The 23,307-nt window shown below is 36.3% G+C and overlaps 1 protein-coding gene across 7 annotated transcripts in view; it reads left to right on the forward strand.

The window, feature by feature from the left end:
* PTPRK (protein tyrosine phosphatase receptor type K) overlaps nucleotides 1-23,307 on the forward strand; it is a 560,500-nt gene that overhangs the window by 177,364 nt on the left and 359,829 nt on the right. For all 7 annotated transcript variants that reach the window (XM_082729854.1, XM_082729853.1, XM_082729857.1 and 4 more), the window contains exon 3: nucleotides 22,303-22,574. In XM_082729854.1, coding sequence (XP_082585980.1) covers nucleotides 22,303-22,574 — 272 coding nt within the window. The remainder of the gene's footprint in view (nucleotides 1-22,302; nucleotides 22,575-23,307) is intronic.

Genomic DNA, 23,307 nt, shown 5'->3' on the forward strand with positions numbered 1-23,307 from the left:
TGAATTGTGTAAGACTAATGATTCACAGACTTGTATCCCTGAAGCAAATAATACATTATATGTTAAGAAAAAAGAAAATTAAAAGAAAAAAAAGAAAACATACAAGATAAGAGATTGCTTTACCTTGGCATGCACCTGCAGCCTCCTCCCTCTCAGATACATACTCCTGTACAGACTTTCATAGGTGAAGTGAAAAACTGAAAGGTCTCCGATATAGGTTGTCTTTTGTGTTTCTTAAAAGCATATAAGCAAATAATGAAAAAATAATCACGACATTTTATTGGCCTTTCTTCACTATAGATTTATCTCCAGTTTCTGCAAGTTTAGAGGTACCTCAGAATGCTAGGTATCGACTCTGTAATGTATTTAGTTCATTTTTCAGTTGCCTGCATCAGCAACATTTTTATGGTATCATTTTAGCAAGGCAGAATGATAATCTCATTGTTTTGAGAGGGCGAAATCAGACTTCTCTCTGGGTCAAGAGACAATGCCTCCACGATAGCAGCCATGCCTCTTTCCCTTTCTTTTCCCGTTGCTCCCACTGTCCCACCAAGCTTACTGGTGTATGACTAAGATCACTTTCACCTAGATTAAAGATTAAAGTACTGTTTATATTATTGTTGCCAATGAGACAACACTGTAATAGTCATTTATTAGAATCCTCGTTTACTGTTTTTAGTGTGCTTGAGAGTTAAGGTATTGACACTTAAGATCAGACTTTCGAGGCATGCAAATTAATATTTTGTCATTCCTTTTCAGTTGTCACAGGGATGGAAAGCATGGGGTTATCGTTTAATTTGATTTGTTCTATGTCAGGCCTTGTGCTGAGTGCTTTGCTGATGCTCTCCAGTATCTTCTGCACACCAGTCCTATGAGGCAGGCAGTATCATCCCTGTTCAATAGGGGAATTTTAGAAAGGAGAAATTACGTGCGCAGATCACACACTTAACGTGGACTAAATTAGTTTGTTCTGACCCCATCCCTATTGTTGGGAACAGTTATAAGCTTTATAAATGTTTTATCTTTCCATAAGTTCTGTCTGTTCATTGAGAGAAATAGAATCTGTATTGGATTAACTTGTCAGGCAGCTGAGAAGGAAAACAATTCTATTTCATATAATTTATGAATTTTTTGGATTGGGACTTTATAACAGACTATTAATAAAATCATTGTAATAGGAAATTAACTAATTGAAGGCTTATTATACAAAGGGATATACTGGAAGATTGGCTAAAAGCTTCAACTCTTATGACACGATTGCTCACTATGAGGCAAAATAAAAGACTGGTTCTCAATTTTCATCTTTTTGTTTTCCTTTGCTTCCTTGAATATTTAAAATATTTGTCATTTACACATGTCACTTCAAGTCAGTGTTTTTCAGATTTTTAATCTATAAAGCATATAGCAAATGGAGTGATTTCTGAGGTCTGTAAAACCCACATAATTTTGTGGTATTTTAGTCACTCAGAGCATGACAGGGAAACATAGCAGTATAATATCCTTGCATTTCTCTTGTCCTTCCTGTTTCAGATTGTTATTCATTGAAACATTTTTGAGACAGTAGATGTGTACTAAGGTGAAAGCACATTCTTTTCTGCTTTCACTAAGGTAAAAGTAGTTAAGGCGTTTGTTTCTTGAAATATATATTCTTTGAAAATAGATTCAGTTGGTTTTAAAAGAAAAAACCTACCACTTCCTTTTGTAATTAAAATTGAGTCCTTTTATTTGAGATACATGTTTCTAATGGAAATAAGGCTTATACGTTTTGATTCATTATATCAGGGCATTCAGTATATAGGCCAGCCTGTATGAAACACCTTCATGGTTATAAGATGTATCAGTGATATGGGATACAAATGCAAGTAGCGTGTTCTTCCTTTGCATGAGGATTAGCACATATATTATCTCTCCAGTTCGAGTCATGTACAGAGGAGGAAACCTAGACCGTGCTAGAGGAGAAATAAATTGGAAAGCATTCTTATTTCTCCTGAAGCAGAGCTTCACCTTATAACTTAATTATTTCTGTCTCAGATGTTGGATTTTCTCAAATGTCAATGATTCAATTATCAAGTACTTACTGATTCCTGATCCGTTCTTTAGTACAGTGTTGGATACTGAGCTTATAGTAGTGTAAGATATGGTCATCAGCAAGATGGCTTATCTTCTGGAGGATATGGGGAACAAAGAGAGAATAAATAAAGAATAAACAATGGGATGAGAGCAGCTACCACTTGGTGGATACTTTGTAGCAATCTCAGAGTTAAGTGTTTCATATATATAATGGGGACAAATCTTCATCTTCTTGTTCATATATGAAGGTTTAGTTCCCTTTGGTGTCACATCAAAGAGAAGCATTGATATATTCAGTATCAAAAAGCATTTAAAATAGTGTGCATTCACTAAGTCTTCTGCATATTTATGTGGTGGATATATGTATTAATGTATTTGTGTGTGTATATGCCGTGCATCATTGTAAGTGGAAAACTTGCTTAAAAAAACTTTTTGTATGACGCCTCGCTGTTCTACATCACATAGCGCGGTGGCTCTAGTTTTCTGCAACTCTTCTTCACCTCTTCTTCTACTTGCAGGATACTATTTTTCTGTAGCTTTCTGCCCTATATTAAATAAGCAAGGATACACTTGTTGACTTGTCTATAACAGAGCATCTGTGAGAGAGAGTTGGGCTTCCCTTTGGGTGAGGAAAGTGAGGGCCTAATTTCAAGATCAGACAGCAAAGCACAGAAATTTGTTTTTCTATGAAATATTTGAAACATTTAACGGGTAAGTGCTGTCTGCGTATACCTCTCAAAAGTTCTATAAGGCGGGTTGTTAACTCTCTTGCAGATAAGAGGTTGATTCTATAAAAGGGGAACTGAGTTGTGAAAATCACTTAAAGTGCTACAGTTAGGATTTGAATAAACCAAGTTTGATCTGGCTTCAGAGTTCATTCTCTTAACTATATGCTTAGAAAAACAGACAAAATTGCAGATGTTTCTTAGCTTAAGATCTGTCTTGTTTATTTCAGCTGGACCTGGGAGAAATAAGAACTTTGCCCTTGTATATTTTATTAAGCAGCTAAAAATGCAAACAACTATGTTTCATATAATTTGTAAAGTATTTTTGGACAAAAGATTTAACAGCTGAATTTCTATTTAAAATTTTTTATTCTAAGGGAATTTGTTAATATCTATTTTACTGTACTATAGAGTTAACCTATAAGAATAACATTTTTAAAAATGTAAATCCAGTCATCTTCTGTTTCTTTATGTTTATTCATTACTTGTTAGAAAACCTTGTATCAACTTTATTAATGATAACAAACTATCTAGTGATATAAAAAAATATATAGACATTTATATCATCTATCCTACTGCACTGTCCAGTATATCCAGAACAACATTCATTAGAAACATAGGGGACCTCTTTCTTCCATTTCTGATTTTAAAAGGAGTATTTGTGAATTTTCTTTCACCAATGGAATTCGATCATTGTAGATTTGGGTAGCATAGAAAGATTTTAAAATTGAAAGAGATCTTTCTCTCTCTCTCTCTCTTTTAAAGATTTTATTTATTTATTTGAGGAGAGCACATGAGAGGGGGTGAGGGTCAGAGAGAGAAGCAGACACCCCACTGAGCAGGAAGCCCAATCTGAGACTTGATCCCAGGACTCCAGGATCATGACCTGAACTGAAGACAGTCCCCCAGCCAACTGAGCCACCCAGGCACCCCTAAAAGATTTCTTCTAATCAAAAGATTTCTTTTTCGAAAATCTGTTAGAATGAGCTTATTAAAATAAAAAAGGTGATTTTTAAAACTCTCCTTTGAACTTATTTTTTCCCCTGTGGTTCTACTATTTTAATTATTCATAATATGGATTTCCTACTTTATTCTACAAGTGGGGGCCAATTCACAATTTTTAAATACATTTTGATATATTTTAGTATACCGTATTCCATAGGCAGCGCGCACTATTCAAGGAAGATGAGCCAATGACTGGGCGGAGGTGTAACTACGTATTTTTCTTGACATAACTGCGTTCGTAACTGTGTTTCAATATTGAGACAGCCAGTAGATGGTTTTACTTACTCTTAGGTATAGCTTAGCAGGCAATCACAGTTGACTAACTTGTCTATTCACAATTTTATGTAGAAGTGACTTTTGGGCTTTGACAAGGTGAGGTAGACACAGAAAACTCGGTCATATGAACATGTTGGGGTTGCCTTCATTTACTAATCATGCATTAGTGAATTTATATACTTTCTTTTACTTTGCATTCTTACACAAGTAATTTGAGGTGACTTACCTCCAAGATAGTTATCCAAATAGCAAAGATAAATAAGGAAAAAGACTCCTGGTATGTAAGAAAGCAAATATGATTATAAAATCCAGTGTGTAGCCAATGAACCTAAATGTTTCTGCCACCAAGGCCTACATTGTTGTTCTAGTTGAACATCAAATTAGATACTAAGCTTCCTGGCACTAGCTTGAAAAGAAAACACATAAATTAGTTACCTGCTTTTTTCTACACTACTTTAAGTGGAACGCAAAGCCTTTCCTAGTTAGTATTAAATTCTAAAACTGGGGTCAAAGAGGAAGGCATAGAATATAAAGCAGTGGTTCTTATTTTAAGGGGATTAATCTTTCTAAGTATCTTAAAAAATGTTTTTCTTCAGAAAAATTAAAGAGAATTATGGGTTTTCTTCCAAGAAAATGAATTTAGGGTTGTGTCAACATAATTTTGTTCCAGTGTGCCTTTTGGTACTTGTCTACAGTTATCTGTGTTGTAAATGGTAAATTTTCTTTGAGGCTGAATTTATTACTAAGTGAGCCAAGGCAGCGTGTCTCAAACTACAGTGTGTAGGCATAGTCTCTGAGTTCTGTGAAAATTTTAAAAATTGGAGCTTTTATTTTATGAGCCAAAAATTCATATATATTTAAGATGATCTGGATGATTAAGGAATAATTCAGAGAAATTATTTATATTTCTGCTGATGTTATATTTTTGTTAAACTTTGCAAATCTTTGCTAAAGTATGAATTGTATCATACTTTAGGGTACTCATGAAGGTTTAACAGTAGTTCAAATAGATAAAAGTGATGGGAGAATTTAGGTACTATGTGGCAGATAATATATGTCATAAGCATAGGAAACTTAAAATAAGTAAACTGTGATATTTAAATCAGCTGATGTACTTTTTAAAATCATATATATTGTACAGCTCCTGAATTTATACATATGAACTTAAAAAACCTTGTTAACAACAAATATAATACTCATGAAAAAATTTCAGTAAGTGGCTTTAAGTTTTTCTTATTATTGTAATTTGGAATGTGTTATTAAATTTTTTGGTTCATCTTAAGCATGGGTCAGTGGCTAAAAATCACTATCAAAGAAAAATAACAAATATTATAATAACAGTGACTCAAGTGATGTTTCATTGTGATCAAAATGAAAAGAATCCAACCCAAAATGGAAATGTAAAGTATAAAACAAATGAGTATATTTATTTTCACTATTAATAATGTAATACTTGCAACATTGATTTCACAAAACATAATTTATTATGCTAAATAAATGTTAATGAAATTTTATTGATTTTTTACATTTGTTTGTATGAATGAACTTATTATAATAATATAATACTCAGAGATTATCTGTTTGCAAGTTAACACTAAGGTCTCTGAGAAAGTTTTCCTTTTTAAAGCTTGGTCTTTTACTCATGTTTGAGAACACTGAATCAGGACTTTTACTCTTAAACGGTTTCATGTCCATAGAGATTTAACCGAGCATGCTTTCTTGCACATTTAGAGGTTTTTAAGGTAAAAGTAATAATGCTTACCCAGTTGCTGGGTCTGCTAGAATAGCACTCCTAAAGGAAACCAACATAGTGAGACTGGTGCTTGAAAGAAATGTTCATCAACAGCAAAAGTCTGGAAACCCTGTCTGGTCTCATGTTTATGTTACGAGCCTTATGGGGTTACTCTGACACTTCAGACCCATGGGCTCTCTGCTATTTTTACTGATTTGATAGAGAACCAAGAAATAGTTTATACTTAGACAAATGGACTTATTTTAGGAGGAAATTCTAGCCACAGGAGAAATCTTAGCCTTCTTGTAGGTCATCTGAACAAATCTATTAAGTTTGTTGAATTAGATTTCTCAGGCTCCTACTTTTTTGCTTTGCCGAGCTCCCTAGCCTGCCTCTGTCCTGCCACCACCCTCCAGGTCTGGTTTTTTTCTGGAGGGCGGTTAGGGTAGGAATTGTGACCTTTGCATTTCATTCCAGATATGATCCTGGATAACCAGAAAAGTGGGTGAAATCACTCTTTACATCACTACCCTAAGGAAATTGATCCTGAGGCCATTTCTACCTGGAAAAGAAGAATTCAGAGGCCTGATGCTGTGACTGTCCCCTAAGTGGGGAGCTTTTCCAAACTTAAGGAAGTCCTTAGCCCCAGGGCCTTGCTGGAAACCCAGTGCTGATAAGCAGGGTGAATTGCTTCACACAACAGATGTCACTGAAGCTGTTTTGTCACCATGAACTTACTTGTTTGTTAGATTCTCATTTATTTATTTTAATTTTTCAGGTGTAGAAGGATATTTATGAGCTTTTCTGTGTTCCAGTAGGCATTTTTAGGCCAAAACTACTGTGAAGAGGATAGTCACAATGATGTTTCCATCACATTTAGTTCCAGTTTTGCCCCTCCGGATACATATGTCTGTTTTAGCAGCTTGTCAATTTTAAAAAATTTTCCGGAACATGTTGTTTTTTCAGCTGAGTGTTGATCAGAGTAAATATACACATACTCAACAGGGAATTTTGGGTTCGTATTTGAAAAAAATCAATCAGGAGATGGCTATTCAGATTCAAAGATAGGTTTAGAGAGAGGGTCAAAGAGATGGATCCTTCGAGCTACCCAAACTAGTTATGTGTGCTTGTGGGTGGCAAGATTAAGTGGCTTTTATCCAGCTGCAGACAGAGTCTGTTGTGGGGTCTTGGAAGTCATCCAAATTGTTAATTGCTATTGAAATAATGTTTTGGTAGAAGATGGTAAGAACATTCTTAGTTATCAGAGCTAGCCATATAAGTTAGAGGCTTATGAATGAATTTCTCCCTTGTCACCTGTAGTTTTTCTATCCCTATTAGTGATAAAAAGATTTGCAACGAGATTGTTGTATTCTGTGTTCAATAGTAGTGTATGGTGTGACATTAATATGATTAATTACATTTACTGTTACATTATGTTTCTAAAGCATTTAAGATTTTGTTGAAATGTTTATATAAAGCAAAAAACAAAAACAAACAAACAAAACTCTTCATCCCTCAATAGCGCTGTGGAATCTGTATGCAGACGATTTATAAATGTGTTTATAGCCAAAATCTTTCCTTTGAGATCTGGAATCATATATCCAACTGCCTACTTGACATCTTCTCTGGTATGTCACAACAAAATTAATGCCTCTTCTTTCTCATACGATATTTATTATTCTTTTTGGCAGCCATTCCTATATGTGGTGGATTTTTTGCCTTTTGAGTTCTCATGGTCTCAGTAGCAAGTTGAACACTACCTTTCCAGCCATCCTTATGGTTATGAGATCAGCAGATGACTACATCTGCACCATTCAGGCAACCCAAAGAGCTTTGATTAGGAAACTATTGACTGCAGAACAGAGGCACCATGAGGATTTCCTTTTGCAGGAAGTGGAAGCATAGACATTTAGAGGCAGCAAAGTCTAGGATCCAGCCTGGATATTGGGAGCGATGTTATCTGTGACAGTCGTGGGTCCCCGTTGGAGGGATCCTAGAGTATATCTTGGTCATTATTTGGGCCTCCTGATATCCTTTAATAATGTTTTTTTGTTTTGTTTGTTTTTTTGCTGAAAATGATACAGTAGATTTTACTGTTTAAAATAAAGAACTTAAACTGATTCCCTCGCTGGCCCCCCCAATTGATCCTTATCCAGTGTCCCAAGACTCCCTTGTCACTACTGTCTATCTGGGTTTATGAGCAAGAAGTATAGTTGTACATTCTGAACACCTGTCTCTTCTTCACTTCCACACTTCATGCAACACCAAGTCTTGCTAATTTTTACATCTTTTGCAGGTTTGGTATGGTTGCTTCACATCATCCCCATCATCTACTACCTGAATTAAATATATATATATATATATATTCACTGGGGTGCTGCAGTTGATTGCTCACTCTCCCCCATCAGCCATGTATTCTATGTAGATGTAGCTGGAGTGATTTTCCAAAATCTGACTTAGGACACTAACCTCTGCGTCCCCCAGCTTGAATTTTTTTTTTTTTTTTAATGTTCTGTAACATTTAAAACTCCATATATTTGTCTATAAGAACTTCTTGGACTTTTTATTTTCTGCTTCTCTATCCTCATCGCTCTCATTTTCTCCAGTCCAGCCAAACATTCAGTCCTTTTATTTGTTATAATCTGCCCTGCTCCAGGTCCTTTGCGCTACTGGTCTCTACCACTTGAAATGATCTTCTTTCTTCTCGTCTTCTAATAACCTTCATTCTTCAGACCATAGATCTGACTTCTTTTTCCTGGAAATACCTTCAGGACTTTTGGATGAGGTCATATCTTTGCATTATATGATCCTATAACCAGCCTCTCTTTTATAAAGGTTGGCACAGTTTTGTTTTGGCGTATGTTTGTTGATGCTTTGCTCATTTGTGTCATACCTTATTGATGTGGAAGAAGCCCCATTGAAGGAAAAGTACTAAGATTGTATTTGTTAGAGAACTTTAAATGCATGCTTACTAGGTTTTCCATGTAGTTTGAAAATATTTGAGTTATATTACTTCTTTGTAAACTAAACTTCTTCTTCTTCTTCTTTTTTTAAAGATTTTATTTATTTATTTGACAGAGGGAGAGAGATCACAAGTAGGCAGAGAGGCAGGCAGAGGGAGCAGAGAGCCTGGTGTGGGGCTCAATCCCAGGACTCTGAAATCATGACCTGAACTGAAGGCAGAGGCTTAGCCCACTGAGCCACCCAGGTGCCTCTGAACTAAACTTCTTACTCACTTTTATAGTCAGTATAATAAAGCAAAAGGTTATAGTATTAGATTTGGATTGAGATTTGAATAAGTTACATAACTTTTCTCAACTTCATATTCTATGTAATTCTTAGCAATTTACATATCCATTTTCTTTCTCATTGGAAGGTTGGATTGTATCTTACTAGATATTTTTATAGGATTAAGCAGTTCTATTAATTAATATATTCCAGTTAGACTCCAACATCATTTCCATTAATGGAATATATGCTAATATAGATCACTATGCAAAAAGTCATAATGAGAGGCAATAGACCTTAAGAAGTTTACCATTGAGTGTGGAAAATTCAGCACATAACACTATGAGGTAGGAAATGTAAAATTTGTGAATCACCTGCAGAGTTGTATGATCAATTATAGGAGTTCATGGAGAAGGTGGAAATTGAGCTCCCTAGGGAAGAAAGAGAGACTTCCAGCCTTCTAAGTAAAAAGGTGGGGTAAAAAAATGCATATTATAGCATTATGAATTATGAACTATGAATTCATGCTGGTAATTCATGGCAAATAAGCAGTGCAAGATTTCTGTGGATCAGATATGAGGATTTTGAGTATCAGTTAGAATGTATTGCCTTATCTCTGTCTAGGCATATGGTCTATTCTTCAGCCAATAGATTTGTGTTGCATCTAATTTGATGTAGATCACCATGACTGGCATGATCACTGCCAGCTCATGATCCTTGAGGCTTTAGTCACTGTGTGTAGGAACTATTTTTTTTTTTTTAAAGATTTTATTTATTTATTTGACAGAGAGAGATCACAGGTAGGCAGAGAGGCAGGCAGAGAGAGAGGAGGAAGCAGGCTCCCTGCTGAGCAGAGAGCCCGATGCGGGGCTCGATCCCAGGACCCTGAGATCATGACCTGAGCCGAAGGCAGCGGCTTAACCCACTGAGCCACCCAGGCGCCCCCCTTTTTTTTTTTTTTTTAAATTACCTTCTTTTTGAAAGTCATGTAAAGAGTTCTTCGGGAGATATATGATAATACTGTAGTTAGAAGAAGAAAATTCTTCTGGTTATTCTCAAGGAGAGAAATTTGATCTTATTCTGTGTACTTAAGGTATTTCCATTTATCTTAACTTGCTGAAAGTGCATCTTCATAGTAGATTGAAAGATCTGAAAATCAAAATTTTGAAATTATTAAAAATTCTCTATTTTCCCTAAAGGAAAGTCCCTCCTTCTTTGGGGGAGGTTGGGAAACACCTGTGCTGGATTGTTGGTCAGAGTTCCCACTGTTATTTTGGCTGGAACTGTTTTCTATTTTTGCTTCTACAGTACACCCCAGAGGGAAATTTTAAAAAGTTAGTGTGGGAACTGAAACTCTACGGTTTCTCAATGTTTGTGTTCATCCATTGAGCCTTAAGTTAGCATTTATGAAAACATTCAAGTACAGTCCTAAGATGCTCTCGGGGCAAAAAGATCACTCTTGGAATGGAGGTCACTTACATGATGCAGCTCTTCTGATTATGTTTAAAAGGAATGTTTTGAAGGGGGTGGGATTATGGACATTGGGGAGGGTATGTGCTTTGGTGAGTGCTGTGAAGTGTGTAAACCTGGTGATTCACAGACCTGTACCCCTGGGGATAAAAATATATGTTTATAAAAAAAATAAAAAATTAAAATACAAAAAAAAAAAAGGAATGTTTTGTTGGAGGAGTCTCCTTGGGTGATTGTATTTGCTAAGAGGAAGTTGAATTAATTGTCTGCCAACAGAGAAGAATTTGTATGTTGTTCTTTTCCTCACCACTGGCCAGTATGGCATTTCACAGCTGATCAGGTGTGTGTGTTTGTTTGTTTGTTTGTTTGTTTAAATAACAGCTGGATTGGCAGCACCAGAAATGGAATAGCTTGGCCTAAGCTAGAGTAATATGATTCGGTATTTTACTTTGCTCTAGTATAGGGAACCACTAATTCTACTAGAACTACCTTAAATTAATGTAGGCTCAGGAGAGCTAGTAATTAATGGATGGGTCTCTGGTGTTATTTTATTTTATATTATATCCTCAAATTTTAGATGTCTAAACCTCTTGTGAACAAAAACACCAATCTCAACATTTGAGGTGATGCTACTGTTCTCTTTTGCCTTTTTGTCTCCCGGGGCCTCAATTTCTTTTATCATATTTGGATGGTTTGTGAAGCTACTTGGGAAGACAGAAAATAAATATAACCCCATTTTCTGTAAAATTCTGTCCTTCCCTCTGTTGTCCTGTCTTCCTGAATCTTAGACTTTTCAGTGTAAGCAGTTTGTTATTCTCTTCTCTCACGGGGACTCTTTCTTCCTTTCTGTAAACTCAGTTTCTTACTTTTTTCCCTCATGTTTTATGCTTTCATACCATTTTGATTTTCTTTTCCTTTGTTTGTTATGGGCTTCTAAGAGAGGCACTGTTTTCAAAAACAAGTAGATAGATTTTTGGTTTAGATAATACTCTGTAAATAAGAAAAAGTAGGAACATGGTTTTACTTTGCTATTTCCCATTTCTGTAATCCCTGCAACAATCCTCTCAAACAGTATTTTTTATGATAGCTAAAATACTTATCTCTTCGGGCCTCACATTTTCATCGGTAGAATGGTAGACAGGAGGCATGGATGGTTGGGGTGGGTAATGTCAGAGCCAGGCAGCAAAATCAGGTCTCTGGCTTCAGAGCACAAATTCTTAAGCCATTTCACAGCTAGGAATATGCTTTTATTTGGGTGACAGTGGGGGATATGCTATGCTTTCCTTTTGAACCTTTTATGACGCGTCTTCTAGTGTAGTCAGGAACTTTTGTGGTTTTTGTACTTTGATAAAGGAAGCAACTTCCTTGATTTGTCAGCTGAGTTGCTCCTGTAACTTGATTCCCCTTGAACCTGAGAACTCAGTTGAGGAATTTTGCTCAACCTGAATTCTTCTCTAATTGATCATTACCTGCTAATTGCCTTTTCAGGAATAGTTGTTATTATCTCTTTGAATGTTGACTCAAATAGAGACAGTTCTTATAATATGTTAAAGTAAATTTTTGCTACCTTTTGACATACTGTGATTATGAAGTAGAGTATTTTGACTTTGAAAAAATATATTTATATGGAAATATAGAGCACTGAACAGGCTTTCACTACTAACTATAAGTTCTGGCCTTCTATTATTAACAGGGCTCAGTATATCCAGACAACAGGCTGGAATTGTTAGTATGATATTTAGCCGTTAGACAGTTTCCAGAGAGCGCAGGCTGTACTACCTTCTCTTACCTTCCACCGTTCTTTCCAATTTGGGTTCCTTTGAAAAGGCAAGTGATTACAAAATTGGCTACAGGACAAAGACTCCTTTACTTTTTGGGATAATGTAACTCTGATTATTCTCTTAAAGTTGCTTTTCATTTTAGCAACTACTTCTCAAAACATTTCAGTACCACAGTACATAAAATCTAGGTAGGTTGGAGAGCTATGGGGTAAGTGCCAGGATTTCAGAAATTCGACAAATCTAAGAGGAGATCTTAAACTTAGATCTGTGGTTCTTTACAGTTGTTGGTAAACATGTGTGTGTATGTGTGTTTCTGGGGAAAGTATTCTATGTTTACATGAGATTTCAAAAATAATGAAGAAAGTAAGAAAAGAAGGTTAGAGAGGAATAGAAGGAAAGAGCTGAGAAGGAGGGTTGATACACTGGGACATAAGGGGTTGGGTAGGTTGTAAACAGAAAGCTTGAGAAAGGTTCAAGCATCTGCGAATTGGAAGATTTTAAGTATATTACTCCATAACATTATCATCTCATTTTTTATCTCTGAAAATGTTCTTTTCCTACATTTTCCAGTTTGATTTTACCTACTATTTGATGGAAAAAGGAATGAATCTATCTGAACGGACAAATAATAAGGACTTTAGCATGTCATGTAGATAATCTCACTTAGTCCTGAGAGCAGACTGCAACAGTTGAAGGATTTAAAGAAATGGAAACTAAGACTGAGGAAAGTTAAATTATTTGCCCAAACTAGACGATGGGAAAGAGGTAAGGAAAACTGGACTCCTGAAAGACCCTGGGGAGAAAAACCCAGCAGATTGTGAAATCAACCTCTTCTGAAGAGGGGGCAGGTGGTATTCAGTAACACGTCTATTAATCCTCCTGCGCAGGTTTTCTATGTCCTGCAGAGGAAAGTGAAAGTTCTGGTGGTCAAAGAAAGTGTCAGGTAGATTCCTGCTTTTACTTTCTAAGATGTTGTAGGGGAAGGAGATTAAACTGTAGCACAGTGTTTGGTCCAGTTCCTAAATCTTAACATGTAGCAGGTAAACTCTCTACTCTGCCAAGAATTGTGCTAATTTTACATGAAACCTTCTTTTTAGTGTTTTGTGTTGTCTGAAAGTTTTAGCAGCTGTCCTATTTTCAGATGTCAGTTGGATACCTAGAACAAATACAAAGATGTTCTTCTCAGGGATTACAAGAAACTTTATTCCTGCAGAATATAAATGAAACAGTTTCATATTTTGCCAGGGCAATGGAAGGGACATTCTGGGGACAGAAATTTGTTGAAAATTGCATTCTGCTAAGATGCAAAGTCAGTAGTTTTGTATTGAAGTTTGAGAGACAAGTTTATTTTTCCCACCCTCATATTTTGTAATGGGTGTTTCATTCTTATGGAAATAAGTTATGTGACATAGGGAGTGAATTCCATTAGAAGAGAGGCATAATCTTAAGAAATAATAGGATGTGAAAGTTAGAGAATTAATAACAGACCATGCAAAAAAGTGAGAGCACCTATCTTGGCCTTACCAAAGTAACCTTCTAGGGGAATTGTCAAGATTGAGAACATTGTTTAAGATCATTTCAGGTTCTCTGTTTTTTTTCTTCTTTGTTTTATATTTGAATTAAAGCCAACACAGTTACCATTTTGAGATTCTTCCTTTTTTTGGCCTTCAATTCAATTCACCAAAAGTTTACAGCTACAAAAATCCCTCTGTTAGGTACAATGTGGGAAACGAAAGTTCTTGATTTTGAAAAGCTTACCCTGGGGCTGGACAGATGCACAGATAGATACTGTTTATTTGGTATATAAGAATGCATTATAGAAGTGCTAAGGATATGCAGAACAGGAAATAACAATAAAGAGTTGTCAGATTTTTTTCATAAAGACATTCAGTTTCATACCGATGCTCTGGACATTGTTCTAGATTTTTAGATGAACAAGATACATGAATTCTGAATTTTTTGTGGAGTTTTTCACTCAAGTAAACAAATTCAGTAAGTGGCAAGTGCTGTGAAGGAAATAACAAAGAATGACATATTAGAATCTTAGAAGGGAGTGCCTTGGGTGGCTTGGCAGTTGAGTGTCTAACTCTTGGTTTGGGCTCAGAGCATGATCTCAGGGCCTTGAGGTGTAGCCCTCAGTTGGGCTCCACACAGAGCATGGAGCCTGCTTAAGATTCTCTCTCCCTCTGCCCCTCACTCCCCTGCTGATGTGCTCTCTCTCTCTCTCTCTCTCTCTCTCAAAAAGGAAAAAAAAAGTATCTTAGAAGGAACTACTTTAGTTAACAAGCCATGGAGCTCTTCACCAATAAGTGGCATTTATGCCAAGACCTGAACGATAAAAGTAATCCAGTGGAGGGGAGAGTACTCCAACCTGAGACAGGCATAAGCGTGGATTTTTAATGGGCAGAAGGAAGCCTGGAGCATGTTGAGTGAGGGAAGAAAGGAGAAGGAGATAGCATGAGAGGAAGGCAGGGACCAGATTATATTGAAGCTGATAGGCTAGAGTGCAGAGTTTGGATTTAATTCTCATTGCACTGCACAGCTGAAAAGAGATTAATTGTATGTTTTGAGAAAATTGGATCTGGGTGTCTTTAGAAAGCTATTGTAGGACTGCTAGTAGGGAGCCATGAAAGGAGTAGGGAGTCATGAAACCTGTTGGGAGTGGTTCTAGTCGTCCCCCTGAGAGATGAGAGGACTTGGATTAACTAGTGTAGATGAAGAGAAGTGGATGAATTGAGCACATGGTTTGGACGTAGAGACCAAAGAAACTGCTAGTGGGTTATAAGAGGAACCTGAAGGTCAGGGAAAAATCAAACTGATTCCTAGGTTCTTAATTTTAGTCACTTGGTATATTATGTTGCCACCTAATCAGAGGTAGAAAAATGGGGTGAGGAGAAGAAACTTCAATAAAGGAAATGAAGCTGAAACATGAAAAAGTGGACAGTGACATTGTCTTTAGCACAAAGGTAACAGCAGCAGAAATGCTTAAGAGACATTAATTTTACAACAAAGAAATCACCCCAGATGAGCTGGGACCCCAAAACACAATTTCAGTTGTCACTGTTCTCTTTATCCAGAGATCCTGTTTGCTTCTTCTTAAGCTGTCTAGGCACAAAACTATGCTACTGTATAGCATCTCTGATTTTTTTCGTACCAATGGTTTCTGGCATGTTCTTTATTCCTACTAGGAAAATCTCACTCAATGCCAAGAAGTAACTGTTTTGCACAGTGTGTTGGTGCTTTGGTAGCTATTCATAATGGTCCTTAGAACACACAAAAATTCTTATTAAGATAGACTATTACTTAAGCCTTTGGATTCTGGAGCTATATCTGGATAATTGGTCTGGATTTCTTAGTCTACATAATCATATAAACTATTCCCTATAATAAATCTCTTTCTGTGTATTTATGTGTGTGGTGTGTCCTGTTGGTTGTGTTTTTCTGATGAAGCCTGACTGTTACAATAGAATCTTTATATTTATATTGATATACAAAAATTCAGCATTTTTTGATTTTCATTCTCTGTCATCCCAGTGAAGACTTTCATTTCAGAGTACATCTTTATACCCTGCAGAGACTGAGCGAAGTAGACGTAATATAAATAAAATCACTGTTAATGTTCTCATTAGATCATAAAGATAAAAAGGATTATGTATATTAATATTTAGTGGTTCTCCACATGTGGTCCTAGGTTTCTAAGACCCTTTTTGGGTTCAGCATGGTCAAAACTATTGTCATAATAGCAGTAAGATATTGTCTTTCCCTTTTTTCTCCAATTTTCTCATGGTATATGGTCAAATTTCCCAGAGGCTACATGATATCTGATATTACAACAGATTGAGTGGATAAGTAAAAACAGGAACCTAGCTGTCTTCTATTAAGTCAGACATGAAAGAGATTTGCAAAAACGTAAAACAATGCTCTTTTCATTTTTAAAAATAATCATTTTTAAAAATGAGCCAGGGGGTGGGGAGGGCAGAGGGAGAGGGAGAAGCAGATTCCCCAGTGAGCAGGGAGCCTGATGTGGGACTCAGTCCCAGGACTCTGAGATCATGACCTAAGCTGAAGGCAAATTTTTTTTTTAATTTTACTTATTTATTTGACACACAGAGATCACAAGTAGGCAGAGAAGCAGGCAGAGGAAGCAGGCTCCCTGCCGAGCAGAGAGCCTGATGCGGGGCTCGATCCCAGGACCCTGAGATCATGACCTGAGCCGAAGGCAGAGGCTTAACCCACTGAGCCACCCAGGCACCCCTGAAGGCAGATTTTTAACCAACTGAGCCATCCAGGCGCCTCTCTTCGTATTACTTTTTGTTTGTTTTAGAAAATATAGTCGTTTTTATAAAAACATGTTATTCAGATGAACATATAATGGATTTATTGTTGCCAATCCTGAAAGAATTAATAAGCCTTTTAAAGTTTCTCAGCTTGAATTTCTATTATGGTCAGGATTGAGGGTTAGAACTCATAGAAATAAAAGCTCTCTGAAAATGTCCTCAATAATTTTTAAGAGTATAAAAGTGGTCCTGAGACTAAAACATTACAGAACCTTTGCTCTAATAGAAGGTTTTTCATATACACAAGAGTGGCTCTCGTAAAAATGTTAAGAATGTACTTCCAAATATTATACTCTTTCATCGAACGATTCTGTCTGAAAGTACCACAAACCAGTTCCAGTTGTATTTTTTGCTATTGTTTTGACATCTTCTGATAATTTCCCTCACATAAAGGTAAAGTTGTCACTGCCTTGTCATATGTTCCTATAACTGAGAGCTGGTGTCTGTCTCCTCATTTATTCAGTCATCCAGATGACCATCTAATAACTACTTACTGAACTTCTAACATGTAAGGCCCTCCTTCGGTGCTATACCTGTTTTCAGATCATTGCTTTTGCAGCTCCAAACCCACCCCTTATTACCTGCTCTGTGTTAGTGGAGGTTGACCATTGAAATGTTTCTCCTTTGTAGCTAGTGCAGCTTTAACACCATGCACTTTGTCCTGCAGTGTGTTGTCGTTTGTCCATAGGGGGTGCTGAAGGGATTTTAGCAGGAAGGTGCTTCTACTCCTTTGAATTGGGATTCTATGTTCTTTTCATGCTAATATTGAAGAGCTGGCAGTGGCCCAGTGATGTGCACAGCTCATACAGCCCCTTAGTGTGCTTCTGGCCCCAGCCCGGGCCTGCTGACCTCGCCGTGGGCCTCCTTACATGCGCACAGCCCATCTCTGGCCTCATGGCACCCTGATGCATGGGAGTCTTTCCTGCTCATGGACCAGCTCTGGCCTGAGTGGCCCAGCAACCTCCTTCATCATCCAGTGGGCTGCAAAGCTACATCTTCTCTAAGGAGATCTGCTTCTCAGCAGCCTTCCTCCCCTTGCTACATCTGTCCTTTCTGTGCTGTTGTGGTTACACGTTAGGGTTCTCTTTATAACTTAAGAGTTTCTCTTCTCATAGTTTATGATTCTTATATTACACTTTCACTGTTAGATTTTCTGTATGGCTTCTCTCTGCCGATGGGACTCTGAATAAATTAGGCGCTTTCTATCACTCTTCTGAGGGGGATAAACAATACCTGTATAAATTATTGAAAATTTGTACAAAAGCAGTGCATAATTAAGGGCCAGAACCAGGAAGGCAGACAGTGTATCAAAGAGCTTCAAGGCAGGGAAAGCTCAATAAGGAAGGGGAGCTGAGGAAGATCAATGGGCAAGAGCTGGCAAGGGAGGAGCTGAAGGAGGCTTTCTTACGGAGGGCTGAGCCCGTTCTGGAGAAGAAACTGGCATGGTGTGTGGGGATAGTAGCGAGGGCTCTGTCAGACGGGAGAGATCAGAGGTGGTACGATGGCAGAGATCATGGAAGGTCGTCCGTACCAGGCTGAGAAGTAGACATTCCTTTCAGTTTTAGTTAACAGGGCACCTTCAGTGGAAGAATCAACTTAACAAAAATATTATGTTAGTGTATTAAAGGATATATAAATAAAGGGTTTTAAAGTATGGAAACCTATTTATCATTCATTATTTTCTGTGCAGTTAATTCCATTTCCTGTGTTATTATGTTATTCCTAGAAGTATATCTTAAAGATAAGATTTTCATTAATACATAAAATCCATAGGACATAGTTTACTTATTTAGATATTAGACTATGGCATTTTTGAATATGGGACTTGTTTTCTTGGTTATTCTTTTTAAATAAAAACTGCTATTTAGTTTACTCACTGCCCCCCTCTTTTAATGAATGTTAATAAGGAATGGTATTTGTATTGTGTTTTTTTGAAAGCCAAGGTGCTGTTAATCTGTAGGATACAAATAGGATTTATTTTTAAAAGGCAAATACCTATGTTTGTTTTTAAGTATTTATTATTATTTATTTGAGGTTACTTACATAAGATAGTCTTCACACAGTCTCTCTTTTTTTAAAGTACAAATCTATTGCATGTTCATTATGGAACATTCAGTGAATGCACATGAAAATAAGAAAAAGAGATGACAATTAATGGTCCCTTTTGATAATACAATTAACTCTTTGTTATATATTCTTTTCTTCTTGTCATATGTGCATGTGTATGTGTACCTTTATGAATACACACATTTACCAAATTGTATTTAGTTTATATATATGGTTTTTCAAAATGGGTATAATATTTTACAACCTGCTTATTTTACTTAACATATTGTGAATATCTTCCACCAAGTGGTTTTAGTTATTTGTTTTTAATGACTGCAGAATTATTCATCAAATTGGTTTACCATAATCTTACATTGCCTGTTACTGGACATCTAAAATACTTTTGTTTTTCATTTTATTTTTTATTTTATACTTCTTAAAAGATTTTACGTTTAATTAATCTCTGCACCCAGCAGTGGGACTCAAACCCATAACCCTAAGATCAAGATCAAGTGCTGTACCGACTGAGCCAGCCAGGTGTCCCTGTTTTTCTGTTTTGAATAATGTCATGATGAGATGGACATCCTTTTTTAAGCTATATCTTTGTATGTATACAGATTGTTTATCTAGTTTACATCCTTTGGTTTGGAGGATCAAATCCTCCAAATTGTGAGAGCATCTATTTCTTTTCAGGTTTTTGATTCTCATTGTCAGAATGCTCTCCAGAAAAGTTAAACTTTTTAAAAAATATTATCATAAGCCTAATACTTTTTCTTTTATGTCTTAAATGATATATTTGATACCTCTGTTGCTCCGGAGACCATAAGGAATATTTGTAAGGCCGCATTAAAGAAATCACATTGATTAAAAGTTACTACATAATGCATTTTTGGCACAGATGTTTCATTATTAAGTCTTGAGATAGGTAAATCACAACTAAATAGAACTGAACTCTTATTAGAAACCCGAGGGATTAGTTAGCTGGTGACAGAACTATAGCAAGTAAGCTTAAATTAGGACATAAAAGTGAGGGAAATGTATACCGTAGAATTTCCTGACTCTAAGTGTTACAGCCAGTTATTCTGGGAGACTGTAGAAGTAATTTTTAGAAGTTGATAAGAATAGCATAGTATTCTCTATGTTTGGGATGATGAAAGTAAATCTTATGTCAAATAGGCAGCTACCTTCGTGGTGCCTGCTGGATAAATTGCCACTGTATGAAATCAGCTGGCAGAAGTGTTTGTTTGGCTTTTTGGTGCTAGTGCTTGCTTCTTCCTTTCTGGAGCCATGCAATAAATGCATATTATTTGATAACACTCAGAAAATGTAGCAATAATAAGATTGTATTGAAAGAAGCTCATTTAGCTTAAACATTCTATAGAAATGAAATAGCACTGTTTTTTTTTAAAATTGTATTGAAATGCTGGAGTAGTTTGAGCAAGCTTTTATTTTGTGACTTTTGTCTTTTCTAATGATCCAATTGGTAATTCCTACAAATTAATATACTTTGCTCATCCCATTTCCTTAATAAGAAAATTATCATAGCTTAAAAGTGCAACTGGATGAAAATTGCTAAATGGTCTTAATGGCAAGTATCACAGTATGTAATTAAGATGCTTGACAAAGCATATTTTATGCCAAAGTTTATTTTATAATGGAAAAAAATAACTATTTGAAAGCCCATAAGTCAATTAAAGAACAGTACCTTGAAATTGACAGTCAGAAGCCATAATTGATAAAGACTTGTAAGAATAATTTAAACTCACTACTGCCATAACATATCACTGAAAACAACAACAACAACAACAACAACAAACAAATCTGTCTGGCAGTGAAGAAATAAGTCACAGGTTTGTGAAGAAGCTGAGGTCCAATAACAGTAAGTAACTTGTCTAAAATTTTAGGCCTGGTCATTGGTCAGCTCTGCTTTGGTGAGTCTGAAAGACATCCTGGCAAATCAGACATGGACCTCAGAATGTGAGTATAACCAAGAATAGAGACATCCTGCTTGTATAAGTTGGGTTGGGATCCAGGATATCCTGTTTAAAAAAAAAAAAAAAAAAAAGATGTAATTTCTCCAAAAATATACATGACCAATTTATTCTATTACTCTGCCTGCAATCTGTGCGAATGAGGAAGAAATAAAAAAAGACAATTTCAGGTTACAAGAGAAGATGAATACAGAGAAAAATCAAGTGGAAGTAATATCAGTAACCACCGCTATAGTAAACGTATTCTGCACTGTGCCTGGTAACTGGTAGTGTTATCATAGGAAATCTTTACATAAGTTCTGAGCTCTAGAATGGGAATTCATCAGATTTGAAATTTCAGTTTCTTAAGTAGTAAAAGTCCTCTTATCTGCCATGATTGAACTTGCTTTGGGGGTACATCGAACTAGTTAGACTGCTAATCAATGAATATTTAGTGTATAATGTGAAAGTGACTACCTTTTAAGGAGGGAACAGGCTTGATTGGTCAGGAAGAGAGGTCCAGGTGTAATCCTTGTAACAGTGGATTCTGTAATTCTACACCTAATATGTTCTGGTTAAAATTACATACTAGGGGGACCGTTCTAGTAAAATTTTGAAGTCTACATTAAGTGTGACAAATAGGTATATTGACATTTTTGTGATATGCATCTTTCTTAAAATCCACAGTGATGTGAGAAAATCTGGTGTTTTTTTCTGCAGAGGTCCTTGGACTAATAGCAGCAGCTGATGTTCAAGCCCCATGTTTGTACTTATCACTAAGACTGTGTGTTTGAGGGTGGAACTGTGAGGTGCTGTGAGGTTGGCACTTCTTATGTCCTATGAGAGACAACCAAGAAATATTTATTAAATCAAAAGTAATGGAGTTAGACTAGTGTTTTCAAGGCAGGTTTCTTGCAGCTCCGAGGGGCTTAATGGAAGGACTGTGGCAGAATTGGGACCAGCGGCCATGGTGGTTAGCTGGTAGCTTAGTGGGCAAGACTTAAAGAAGTAGGCGAATCCACCACGTGTCAGATTCTTAGATCTAAAAAATTGACATTTTTTCAACTTCTCTCCTCAACAGGTACACTGCAAAGTATCCTTATTCCTAAACTTAAGATCAGAGTGGTTAGTCACCCAGGTTATGTAAATGATGATCTTGGGATCTGAAATAAGAAAGGATTGTGTCGACACTTAGTTAAGCCTGCAAGACTAGTATGATAGGGAAAGGGAAGGATGCTCCCTCTATGGAAGCCAGGCTGAAAAGGTATTGCACCCATTTGTTTGCATATTTGATAATGAAAGACCTTTGTTTAGTTAAGCTACAGGTTTGGGATTGGGATTTGAACCAGACTCTACCTACTCTATTTGACTTTGAATAAGTTACTAATTGTACTTCAGTTTACTAGTTTGTAAAACAGGTTGTTTCAGAGAGCAAACAAATTGATACGTATAACATATTTTGAACAATATCTGTTACTTACTAAAAATTGAGTTCACCCACTTGTTTGATATTTTTCTATGGTTCTGTTCCGGAAAATAGCCCTTTTGAGTTAAATATAATGCAGAAAATGGATTCGTATTATTTTTAGCATTTTTCCTGTTATTAGAGATTCCTTTTGTTTATCTGTCTATTTAGCTCTATTATATGTAATGTCATTTCAGGTTCCTATATGATAGTGGACTCTTCAGATCATGACCCTGGAGAAAAAGCCAGACTTCAGCTGCCTACGATGAAGGAGAACGACACTCACTGTATTGATTTCAGTTACCTGTTATATAGCCAGAAAGGGTTGAATCCTGGCACTTTGAACATATTGGTTAGGGTGAATAAAGGACCTCTTGCCAATCCAATTTGGAATGTGACTGGATTCACAGGTAGAGATTGGCTTCGAGCAGAGCTAGCAGTGAGCACCTTTTGGCCCAATGAATATCAGGTAATCATCTATGCTTTTCTGGTTTATGCAGAATTTATGCTTTCATGTCATTGGATCTCAATGTGTATGTAATAGAGGTAAATACTAGCACCTTGGAACAGAGATCATCTCTTCCGCCCTCCTTTTGCCCTGTTCTTGAGGAAATGTTTAAAACATTGGCACACAACCTTCAAAGTAGTGAGACTCTTTCCACATACCGAAAAACAGTAGTTATAGGTATGAAATTTGTTGGTTGGTTGACTAAGAGCTGCTTATTGACAGATTTATTTTCTTGTCTCTGTTCAGGAAGAAAAAGTTTTTTCTATTTGAGTGCATTATTCAGACTGAATTTGTTTGCTGACTTCTGACAATAACATTTGAAACTAAACATGAAATAGTGTTTCATGAATTATATTATCCAAGGGGGAGGCATTTTGAATAATTATTAAAATTTTTATCAGTTACATGTAGTTTCAAAATAAGCAAACAAAAAAGGAAAAGTTGTCCACATGTCTTCGTTTTTTTTCCCCAGAAATACTTCATTTTATTATAATTAAACTGGACAATGCGTAATATATCTACTTTATATTTTGCGAGGCTGCTTTTATATGGTTTAACAAAAAAACGATCATTTACCAGTTTGGAGAATTGTTCAAAATCCTCCCTATAAGGTTCAGTAGAACTATCCACCCAATATCGCCTTATGCCACTTTGCTTTTACTAAAGTGAAGTTTTAGTAAACTATTATGCTAAC

The sequence above is a fragment of the Mustela nivalis genome (assembly GCF_964662115.1).
Source record: "Mustela nivalis genome assembly, chromosome: 5".
Lineage (NCBI taxonomy): Eukaryota > Metazoa > Chordata > Mammalia > Carnivora > Mustelidae > Mustela > Mustela nivalis.